A 12293-nucleotide genomic window follows, 5' to 3' on the forward strand; every position below is an offset into this window, starting at 1 on the left:
CAGTATGATGACTAACAACCAGTATGATGGGACTAGTACAACCCTGTCAGTATGATGACTAACAACCAGGGACTAGTACAACCCTGTCAGTATGATGACTAACAACCAGGGACTAGTACAGTACAACCCTGTCAGTATGATGACTAACAACCAGGGACTAGTACAACAACCCTGTCAGTATGATGACTAACAACCAGGGACTAGTACAGTACAACCCTGTCAGTATGATGACTAACAACCAGGGACTAGTACAGTACAACCCTGTCAGTATGATGACTAACAACCAGGGACTAGTAGTACAACCCTGTCAAGTATGATGACTAACAACCAGGGACTAGTACATGTACAACCCTGTCAGTATGATGACTAACAACCAGGGACTGTCAGTATGATGTACAGTACAACCCTGTCAGTATGATGACTAACAACAACCAGGGACTAGTACAGTACAACCCTGTCAGTATGATGACTAACAACCAGGGACTAGTACAACCCTGTCAGTATGCAAAGCAACACTAATTATACTGTACATGTACAGTACCAGTCAAAGGTTTGGACTAGAGGTCGACCGATTATGATTTTTCAACGCCGATACCAATACTGATTATTGGAGGACCAAAAAAGCCGATGCCGATTAATCGGACGATTTGTATTTATTTATTTGTAATAATGACAATTACAACAATACTGAATGAACACTTATTTTAACTTAATATAATACATCAATAAAATCAATTTAGCCTCAAGTAAATAATGAAACATGTTCAATTTGGTTTAAATAAGGCAAAAACAAAGTGTTGGAGAAGAAAGTACAAGTGCAATATGTGCTATGTAAGAAAGCTAACGTTAACGTTCCTTGCTCAGAACATGAGAACATATGAAAGCTGGTGGTTCCTTTTAACATGAGTCTTCAATATTCCCAGGTAAGAAGTTTTAGGTTGTAGTTATTATAGGAATTATAGGACTATTTCCCTCTATACCATTTGTATTTAATTAACCTTTGACTATTAGATGTTCTTATAGGCACTTTAGTATTGCCAGTGTAACAGTATAGCTTCCGTCCCTCTCCTCGCTCCTCCCTGGGCTCGAACCAGCAACACAACGACAACAGCCACCATCGAAGCAGAATTACCCATGCAGAGCAAGGGGAACAACTACTAGAACTACACTATTAGCGCACGCTAACTAGCTAGCCATTTCACTTCAGTTAGACCAGCCTCATCTCGGGAATTGATAGGCTTGAAGTCATAAACAGCTAACAGTTAACTACACATGGTTGATGATATTACTAGATATTCTCTAGCGTGTCCTGTGTTGCATATAATCTGCCTACCACCGCTCAGTCAGATACTTAGATACTTGTATGCTTGTATGCTCAGTCAGATTATATGCAACACAGGACACGCTAGAGAATATCTAGTAATATCATCAACCATGTGTAGTTAACTAGTGATTATGATTGATTGTTTTTATAAGATAACTTTAATGCTAGCTAGCAACTTACCTTGGCTTACTGCATTCGCGTAACAGGCAGTCTCCTTGTGGAGTGCAACGAGAGAGAGGCAGGTTGTTATTGCGTTGGACTAGTTAACTGTAAGCTTGCAAGATTGGATCCCCCGAGCTGACAAGGTGAAAATCTGTTGTTTTGTCCCTGAACAAGGCAGTTAACCCACCGTTCCTAGGCCGTCATTGAAAATAAGAACGTGTTCTTAACTGACTTGCCTAGTTAAATAAAGGTATAAATATATATATATATATATATATATATATATACAATGCCTTGCGAAAGTATTCGGCCCCCTTGAACTTTGCGACCTTTTGCCACATTTCAGGCTTCAAACATAAAGATATAAAACTGTATTTTTTGTGAAGAATCAACAACAAGTGGGACACAATCATGAAGTGGAACGACATTTATTGGATATTTCAAACGTTTGTAACAAATCAAAAACTGAAAAATTGGGCGTGCAAAATTATTCAGCCCCTTAAGTTAATACTTTGTAGCACCACCTTTTGCTGCGATTACAGCTGTAAGTCGCTTGGGGTATGTCTCTATCAGTTTTGCACATCGAGAGACTGACATTTTTTCCCATTCCTCCTTGCAAAACAGCTCGAGCTCAGTGAGGTTGGATGGAGAGCATTTGTGAACAGCAGTTCTTTCCACAGATTCTCGATTGGATTCAGGTCTGGACTTTGATTTGGCCATTCTAACACCTGGATATGTTTATTTTTGAACCATTCCATTGTAGATTTTGCTTTATGTTTTGGATCACTGTCTTGTTGGAAGACAAATCTCCGTCCCAGTCTCAGGTCTTTTGCAGACTCCATCAGGGTTTCTTCCAGAATGGTCCTGTATTTGGTTCCATCCATCTTCCCATCAATTTTAACCATCTTCCCTGTCCCTGCTGAAGAAAAGCAGGCCCAAACCATGATGCTGCCACCACCATGTTTGACAGTGGGTATGGTGTGTTCAGGGTGATGAGCTGTGTTGCTTTTACGCCAAACATAACGTTTTGCATTGTTGCCAAAAAGTTCAATTTTGGTTTCATCTGACCAGAGCACCTTCTTCCACATGTTTGGTGTTTCTCCCAGGTGGCTTGTGGCAAACTTTAAATGACACTTTTTATGGATATCTTTAAGAAATGGCTTTCTTCTTGCCACTCTTCCATAAAGGCCAGATTTGTGCAATATACGACTGATTGTTGTCCTATGGACAGAGTCTCCCACCTCAGCTGTAGATCTCTGCAGTTCATCCAGAGTGATCATGGGCCTCTTGGCTGTATCTCTGATCAGTCTTCTCCTTGTATGAGCTGAAAGTTTAGAGGGACGGCCAGGTCTTGGTAGATTTGCAGTGGTCTGATACTCCTTCCATTTTAATATCGCTTGCACAGTGCTCCTTGGGATGTTTAAAGCTTGGGAAATCTTTTTGTATCCAAATCCGGCTTTAAACTTCTTCACAACAGTATCTCGGACCTGCCTGGTGTGTTCCTTGTTCTTCATGATGCTCTCTGCGCTTTTAACGGACCTCTGAGACTATCACAGTGCAGGTGCATTTATACGGAGACTTGATTTCACACAGGTGGATTGTATTTATCATCATTAGTCATTTAGGTCAACATTGGATCATTCAGAGATCCTCACTGAACTTCTGGAGAGAGTTTGCTGCACTGAAAGTAAAGGGGCTGAATAATTTTGCACGCCCAATTTTTCAGTTTTTGATTTGTTAAAAAAGTTTGAAATATCCAATAAATGTCGTTCCACTTCATGATTGTGTCCCACTTGTTGTTGATTCTTCACAAAAAAATACAGTTTTATATCTTTATGTTTGAAGCCTGAAATACCCGAATACTTTCGCAAGGCACTGTATTTTTTCATCTGCAAATCGGCGCCCAAAAATACAGTTTTCCAATTGTTATGAAAACTTGATATCGGCCCTAATTAATCGGCCATTCCGATTAATCGGTCAACCTCTAGTTTGGACACACTTACTTATTGGCCTAGAAGGCCAGCATCCCAGAATCGTTCTCTTCACGGTTGGCGTTGAGACTGGTGTTTTGCAGGTACTATTTATTGAAGCTGCCAGTTGAGGATTTGTGAGGCGTCTGTTTCTCAAACTAGATACTCTAATGTACTTGTCCTCTTGCTCAGTTGTGCACCTGGGCCTCCCACTCCTCTTTCTATTCTGGTTAGAGCCATTTTGCACTGTTCTGTGAAGGGATTAGTACACAGCATTGTACGAGATCTTCAGTTTCTTGGCAATTCCTCACATGGAAGAGCCTTCATTTCTCAGAACAAGAATGGACTGACGAGTTTCAGAAGAAAGGTCTTTGTTTCTAGCCATTTTGAGCCTGTAATCGAACCCACAAATGCTGATGCTCCAGATACTCAACTAGTCTAAAGAAGGCCAGTTTTATTGCTGCCTTAATCAGCACAACAGTTTTCAGCTGTGCAAACGTAATTGAAAAAGGGTTTTCTAATGATCAATTAGCCTTTTAAAATTATAGACTTGGATTAGCTAATACAACGTGCCATTGGAACACAGGAGTGATGGTTGCTGATAATGGGCCTCTGTAGGTCTATGAAGATATTCCATAAATAATCAGCCGTTTTCAGCTACAATAGTCATTTACAACATTAACAATGTCTACACTGTATTTCTGATCAATTTGAGGTTATTTTAATGGACAAAGAAATGTGCTTTTCTTTCAAAAACAAGGACATTTCTAAGTAACCCCAAACGTTTGAACAGTAGTGTATATTAAAGGTGTAAATATATTAAAGGTTTATTTATTAACGTTCCCAACCTGTTTCACAAGAACAGAATTAACTTAGGATGTAAATAATGAGCAAAGCATTTCCAAGCTCAGTAGACAAAAATGTCTACTCAACCATAGATTGTTGGTTGACTCTGACAGGGGATATTCCAAGCTGATACTAGTTCTGCTTCCCCATCCCCCACCAGGTGAGCTGTAAGGTGATCATGTTTATTCACCTGTACCTGTTTGGTTGTAACTACTTCTGGATGCTGTGTGAGGGCATCTACTTGCACACACTCATCGTCGTGGCTGTGTTCGCCGAGAAACAACACCTCATGTGGTACTACCTGCTTGGATGGGGTACGTGAAGTTACGACAAAACTATTAACTAATGAAACAATTCACTAACTATTACACGATTAAACAACGCTTGCCTTTTTAAGGGACGTTTCTAGAGGTTCATTTCATGTTGAATTACAGTTGTTTGTCCATTATGTCATCCATTAAAATCAATTGTTGAATAATCTCCCAGGATTTCCCCTTATACCTGCATTGATACATGCAATAGCACGAAGCTACTACTACAATGATAAGTAAGTATTTTGATATCTTTCTCTCTGGTCTTTGATACGTATGCCTTTCTCTGCCACATACAGTAATTCATGGATAAGCCATGTTGTCCACATGAGTCAAATATCTCTTGGCATCTCCCTCTCTCCTCCACAGTTGTTGGATCAGCTCAAACACTTCCCTCCTCTACATTATCCATGGTCCCATCTGTGCTGCCCTGCTGGTGAGCTCTTCTTTAAGACACAATTCCAAGTACATTAACTAACGTTTATGACCATCCCTGTTCTTCCCCTTGTGTGATCACTGTAAACAGAACAGTCATCAACCTCAGGTCTCCTTTATACTCTGGGTGGGATTTTAAGTACATTTACTTTGGACATAATGTACATGTCTCTGGCTGGACTCATTGGACACATTGGCTTATTTCCAAAATATCTATTTCTAATTTCTAACTCTCTGTCTCCCCTCTCTCCCTCCTCTCTCTCTCTGTCTCTCTCTGTCTCTCTCTGTCTCTCTGTCTCTTCTCCCCCTCCCTCTCTCTCTGTCTCTCTGTCTCTTCTCCCCCTCCCTCTCTCCTACCCCTTCTCTATCCCTCCCTCCTCCCCCTCTCTGTCTCTCTCTGTCTCTCTGTCCTTCTCCCCTCCCTCTCTCCTACCCCCTTCTCTCTCCCCTCCTCCTCCTCCCCTGTCTCTCTGTCTCTCTCTCTGTCTCTCTGTCTCTTCTCCCCCTCCCTCTCTCCTACCCCCTTCTCTCCCCCCCTCCTACCCCCCTCTCTCTCTCTGTCTCTCTGTCTCTCTGTCTCTTCTCCCCTCCCTCTCTCTCTTCTCCCCCTCCCTCCTACCCCTTCTCTACCCCCCCTCCTCCCCCTCCCTGTCCTCTGTCTCTCTGTCTCTTCTCCCCCTCTCTCTCCTACCCCTCTCTCTCTGTCTCCCCCCTCCTCCCTCTCTGTCTCTCTCTGTCTCTCTGTCTCTTTTCCCCCTCCCTCTCTCCTACCCCCTTCTCTCCCCCTCCTCTCTCCAGGTGAATCTTTTCTTCCTGTTAAACATTGTGCGTGTCCTCATCACCAAACTGAAGGTAATCCACCAACAAGCAGAAGATCATTTCCTCTATTTGTAGTAACAAGTGGACTAATAAAGTTGTATTGTATTCTAGGTGACCCATCAAGCTGAATCTAGCCTCTACATGAAGGCTGTGAGAGCCACCCTGATCCTCGTCCCTCTCCTGGGCATCCAGTTTGTCTTGTTCCCCTACAAACCCCAGGGACGCTTCGCCTTGGAGATCTACGACTATATTATGAACATCCTCATGCACTACCAGGTAGGTCAACTCTAGAACATTCTCAAATTTCTAGAACCCTAGAGACCTTCTAGAACTTCTAAGTCAACTCTAGAAGTTAAGTTAGAGTAGTGTCCCAAGCTGGTTAGTGTTATCTTCTTTGTGTTGAAGTATCCTGTTTCTATCCTCAGGGTCTCCTGGTTGCCACCATCTTCTGCTTCTTCAATGGGGAGGTAAGACTTCAGCGGGATATTACGTCAATTCTGAACTAACTCTCCGTCAGAAAGCTGAGCTGATGCAACCATAATTACTTTGATAAGGTATCACGTTGAAGCAATGTAAACTGTTGTCCGATGGGACTTTCTTTCTTCCAGGTCCAAGGTGTTTTGCGAAGGCACTGGAACCAGCAGAGGATCCAGTTTGGCAGTAACTTTGCCCACGCAGATGTCTTCCGCTCAGCCTCATACGTGGCGTCATCCCTGACGGAGGTGCATCGCTGCTACAGCATCGACGGGCACACCGAACACATGAACGGCAAGAACAGCTACCACGACGTGGAGACGGTGACACCCACCATACTCCGGTCGGACAACCCGTTTGCCTGAGACTGAAGGTGGGAAGTCGCGGGTCTTGGGTCTGTACAGTTACACAGTGGCAGTTCAACTTTCAGTTGAAATGGCTGCAGACAATTTGGAACTCTTTTCCCACCATATTCTAGAACATTTTCTCAAACTTCTTGGCAGTCGCCTTCACAGCAATTGGATGATGGTGAAAAAGTACATGAACGTTTATAGGGGGCACTACTCAGCCTCTTGATCTGGTCAATACAGTTACCTTCAACTGATCCACTTTAACTTCACGAGGACGGAATAGGCACTTAACTAGAGACACCTGTGTAAAGGAATGGACACTACCTACACTACCTTAAGGGTTTTAGTGTAAGGAATGGACACTACCTACACTACCTTAAGGGTTTTAGTGTAAGGAATGGACACTACCTACACTACCTTAAGGGTTTTAGTGTAAGGAACACTACCTACACTACCTTAAGGGTTTTAGTGTAAAGGAATGGACACTACCTACACTACCTTAAGGGTTTTAGTGTAAGGAATGGACACTACCTACACTACCTTAAGGGTTTTAGTGTAAGGAATGGACACTACCTACACTACCTTAAGGGTTTTAGTGTAAGGAATGGACACTACCTACACTACCTTAAGGGTTTTAGTGTAAGGAATCAATCTTGCCGTTTCATCCTGTGGACTGAAGGGCCTACGACTGTACAACAACCTCTGACCCAAGAGCCTGAGACTCTACAACAACTTCTGACCCAAGAGCCTGAGACTCTACAACAACCTCTGACCCAAGAGGAGTACAGTGCAATGAACTTGTTGGGCCTTCTGGTGATATAATTACTTCCATTCTGTAAAGGACAAAGGAAACCTAATGTATATGGACCTTAAGCACTGGATTATGTATTAAGATTGGCAGGCTCTTTATGGCTCTCTTTATGACAAGACAAGTAACTAAACGGCACAGTGGATTTATTTTGATACAGTGTACAGTTACAATTGTTTTATTTTACAGCAATTAGCATTGAATGTGTTATCATGTGTTGTTCTCTGTGGTTTGAATTTGCATGGTCATTGATGGCTACTTATTTATAACTATGTTACATTAGTACAAGATGGACCACCCATTAGAATGTTAATTTCCTGTCAGTGTATTACCCTGTCCAGCGGTCTTCTCCCTTCTGTCTAGACTAGGGTTTAGTCCCTCTGTGGGAGTTTATGTCTGGCACATAAAATGACCTTGGTTTTGCCTCAGTTTTATCTGTCATAGTTGAATGTATGTAAGTCTTGTTTAAGTATATAAGTATTTTTTTCATAGAGTTGCTTCATATCCAAATGCTGGAGAGAATTCTGCTCACACGTGGATACTTAATGTGGAGGGAGAGAGAGGGTGAGGGAGAGAGAGGGGGAGAGGGGGAGGGAGGGAGGGAGGAGAGAGGGGGAGGGAGAGAGAGGGGGAGAGAGAGGAGGGAGGGGGAGGGAGAGAGAGGGAGAGGGAGAGAGAGGGGGGGGAGAGAGAGAGGGGGGGGGGAGAGAGAGGGGGAGAGAGAGGAGGGAGAGGGAGAGGAGAGAGAGGGGGAGAGGAGAGGGGAGGGGGAGAGGGGGAGAGGGAGAGGGGAGGGGGGGAGAGAGGGGGTGGAGAGAGAGGGAGAGGGGGAGAGAGGGGGGGAGGGAGAGAGAGGGGGGAGGGAGGCAGAGAGTGGGGTGAAGAGCGGGAGAAAGAGAGAGAGACGGGGAGAGAATGAGACAGAGAGAGAGAGAGAGAGAGAGAGAAGGGAGGGAGAGAGAGGGGAGAGAGAATGAGAAGGAGAGAGAGAGAGAGTGAGAAGGGAGGGAGAGAGAGGGGGGAGAGAGAATGAGACGGAGAGAGAGAGAGTGAGAAGGGAGGGAGAGAGAGGGGGAGAGAGTGAGAAGGGAGGCAGAGAGGGGGGGAGAGAGACAGGGAGCGAGAGAGAGAGCGAGAGAGAGAGAGCGAGAGAGAGAGAGAGAGAGAGAAGGACAAAGTGTTTGTGTTTCCTGTATATTTCAATATGTATGTCTATGGATATGCCAATATATGTTCAAGGAGGAGTCTGTAGGGTATTTATGTTTCTCACTACTCAAGTGAGTTACCTATCAACCATGAGTTACCTATCAACCGTGAGTTACCTATCAACCGTGGTATGTCATGTGGATTTTGTCAGCACTGTTTTCATGAACTTTGTTGTAGTATTGTATACCTTGATATTGTAGAGCTGTTGTTCTGTTTTCATTATACATGATAACTGATGGCTGGGTCTGACATGTATTATGGATGGTCTCTGAACTCATTGTAATGTTCATTTGGTCTTTGGTAGTCAGGGACAGGATATAGAATTCAGAACAAACTGTTCTGTGTTCCACTCATTTCCGAGTTTTACTTAGGAACTGTCACACCCTGACCATAGTTTATTTGTATGTTTCTATGTTTTGGTTGGTCAGGGTGTGATCTGAGTGGGCATTCTATGTTGGATGTCTTGTTTGTCTAGTTCTATGTCTGGCCTGATATGGTTCTCAATCAGAGGCAGGTGTTAGTCATTGTCTCTGATTGGGAACCATATTTAGGTAGCCTGGGTTTCACTGTGTGTTTGTGGGTGATTGTTCCTGTCTCTGTGTTTGTTGCACCAGATAGGGCTGTTTCGGTTTTCCACGTTTGTTGTTTTGTTCGTGTTTCAGCTTCATTAAAGATGTATCTAACTAACCACGTTGCATTTTGGTCCGATCCTTGTTCCACCTCTTCGTCAGAGGAGGAGTTAGAAGAAACTCGTTACAGGAACGCTTCAGGCATGTTTCTCTGTTCTTCTATGAATCTAATGTTTTTCCTTGCGCTGAGTGTTGACATTGTACAGGTGCCAAACTGTTTATTTTTTATTGTGGAGAATGCTGTACTGAATGTTTGTGAAGTGTAATGCAATTATAGGTCATTAACAAACGTCGCTTTGACACTTCTGGTTTGTGTTATTCTGTACTGAGTTGTGAAACCAACACTGATGGGCCGTGGTGTACGCAGTGTACACACACACACACGCACACACACACACGCACATACACACACACTCACTCACACACTCACTCACTCACTCACCCACACACACACACACACACACACACACATACTCTAAAACATACACACACACTCTAAAACATACACACAGATGAGAGACATACAGTACACAGTCCTAGACTGTTGGTCCATAGTGGTAGTGTATCAAAACTGTCTGTGTGGTCTTAAGCAATTTGTAGCCTGGCTTCAAATCATTCTCCTCTTAAATTAAGTCAATGGTCATTTCAGCTTCAAGCAACATGTGTGGTTTTGTTTTATTGGACATGATGCATGTCTGTTTTATCATCTGTGCTTTGAACAAATCTTTCTATTGCATGAAATTAGTATTGATTGCTACACTACAAACACTCCTATTTGTATTGATTCATATGAGATCTAGAATCCCCTGTATGAAAGCTGTTACAAGTTAATACAAGTGTTATAAGCATACAGGAGAGAAAAGTAATTTCCATCAGTAGGGAACTTCAATATCTTCAAATAATTCATGCCGGGAAAACACCAAAGTGCTGAAATGAACCGTAATGATTTGTGGAAATCTAAATTCTAGACATCTGCTTTTTGTTTAAAGCAAATTTGGGATTACTTTGAAAAATACTTAATGATTAAGTTCCCTGAGGCATAACCTCCCAGCTAACCTATTTTAACATCTGCTATGCATATTTCTTGGTCAAATTAAGTTGCATGTTTGATTTTCTCGTCCCATTATGAGAACCAACAGAGCTCAGAGGATATGCATTACTGGAAAACATTAGCCATCAATACTATGCTATATATACTGTTTCCCATAATAATGACCAATGTCTGTGAGAAAGGCATCTTGTTGACCAATGTCCCTGAGAAAGCCATCTTGTTGATCAATGTCCCTGAGAAAGCCATCTTGTTGATCAATGTCCCTGAGAAAGGCATCTTGTTGATCAATGTCCCTGAGAACGGCATCTTGTTGACCAATGTCCCTGAGAAAGTCATCTTGTTCATGTTATTGTATCCATGATCTTGTGTCTGGTTCTGGAACAAGAACTGGGTCTGAAACTGCGTCTGACTGGGTCAATGTCCCTGGGACTGGGTCTGGAAAGGAACATCTTGTTGAACTGGGTCTGGGACAATGTCCCTGGAACTGAGTCTGGGACTGGGTCATGGGACTTGTTGATCAATGTCTGGAACTGAGTCTGGGACTGGAAAGTCATGGAACTGGGTTGGGTGGAACTGAGTCTGGGACAACTGTCTGGGACTGGGTCTGGAACTGGGTCTGGGACTGGAACAGTCTTGTCTGGAACTGGGTCTGGGACTGGAACTGAGTCTGGGACTGGAACTGAGTCTGGGACTGGGTCTGGAACTGGGTCTGGGACTGGAAAGTCTGGGACTGGAACTGAGTCTGGGACTGGGTCTGGAACTGGGTCTGGGACTGGAACTGAGTCTGGGACTGAGTCTGGGACTGGAACTGAACTGGGTCTGGTGGGACTGGGTCTGGAAACTGGAACTGAGTCTGGGACTGGAACTGAACTGGGTCTGTCTGGGACTGGGAGTCTGGGACTGGAACTGGGTCTGGGACTGGAACTGAACTGGAACTGAGTCTGGGACTGGGTGGAACTGGGTCTGGGACTGGAACTGGGTCTGGGACTGGAACTGGGACTGGAACTGAGTCTGGGACTGGAACTGAGTCTGGGACTGGGTCTGGAACTGGGTCTGGGACTGGAACTGAACTGGAACTGAGTCTGGGACTGGGTCTGGAACTGGGTCTGGGACTGGAACTGAGTCTGGGACTGGGTCTGGAACTGGGTCTGGGACTGGAACTGAGTCTGGAACTGGAACTGAGTCTGGGACTGGGTCTGGAACTGGGTCTGGGACTGGAACTGAGTCTCTGGGTCTGGAACTGGGTCTGGGACTGGAACTGAGTCTGGGACTGGAACTGAGTCTGGGACTGGGTCTGGAACTGGGTCTGGGACTGGGGTCTGGGACTGGAACTGGAGTCTGGGACTGGGTCTGGAACTGGGTCTGGGACTGGAACTGAGTCTGGGACTGGAACTGAGTCTGGGACTGGAACTGAACTGGAACTGGGACTGGGTCTGGAACTGGGTCTGGGACTGAGTCTGGGACTGGAACTGAGTCTGGGACTGGAACTGGAGTCTGGGACTGGGAACTCTCTGGAACTGGGTCTGGGACTGGAACTGAGTCTGGGACTGGAACTGGGTCTGGGACTGGAACTGAGTCTGGGACTGGAACTGAGTCTGGGACTGGGTCTGGAACTGGGTCTGGGACTGGAACTGGGTCTGGAACTGGGTCTGGGACTGGAACTGGTCTGGAACTGAGTCTGGGACTGGAACTGGGTCTGGGACTGGAACTGAGTCTGGGACTGGAACTGAGTCTGGGACTGGGTCTGGAACTGGGTCTGGGACTCTGGAACTGGGTCTGGGACTGGAACTGAGTCTGGGGTCTGGGACTGGAACTGGGTCTGGGACTGGAACTGAGTCTGGGACTGGAAAGTCTGGGACTGGGTCTGGAACTGGGTCTGGGAGTCTGGGACTGGAACTGGGTCTGGGT

General features: G+C 44.7%; 1 protein-coding gene across 1 annotated transcript; it reads left to right on the top strand.

The window, feature by feature from the left end:
- The first annotated feature begins 3270 nt into the window (after positions 1–3270).
- LOC135543224 (calcitonin gene-related peptide type 1 receptor-like) lies at positions 3271–7983 on the top strand. Its single transcript, XM_064970342.1, has 7 exons — positions 3271–4616; positions 4789–4849; positions 4983–5049; positions 5847–5900; positions 5979–6143; positions 6293–6334; positions 6476–7983. Exons 1-7 carry the CDS (start codon positions 4481–4483, stop codon positions 6704–6706), a joined length of 756 nt encoding a protein of 251 aa, XP_064826414.1. The 5' UTR covers positions 3271–4480; the 3' UTR covers positions 6707–7983.
- The last annotated feature ends 4310 nt before the right edge of the window (positions 7984–12293 follow it).

This window comes from Oncorhynchus masou, chromosome 7 (assembly GCF_036934945.1).
Source record: "Oncorhynchus masou masou isolate Uvic2021 chromosome 7, UVic_Omas_1.1, whole genome shotgun sequence".
NCBI classification, from domain to species: Eukaryota; Metazoa; Chordata; class Actinopteri; order Salmoniformes; family Salmonidae; genus Oncorhynchus; species Oncorhynchus masou.

Coding starts and splice junctions, on each gene's coding strand:
- LOC135543224 (XM_064970342.1), top strand. CDS start 4,481: ATGTTTATTCACCTGTACCTGTTTGGTTGTAACTACTTCTGGATGCTG. Junction 4,850..4,982: donor AGCTACTACTACAATGATAA/GTAAGTATTTTG, acceptor TCTCCTCCACAG/TTGTTGGATCAGCTCAAACA. Junction 6,144..6,292: donor ACATCCTCATGCACTACCAG/GTAGGTCAACTC, acceptor TTCTATCCTCAG/GGTCTCCTGGTTGCCACCAT.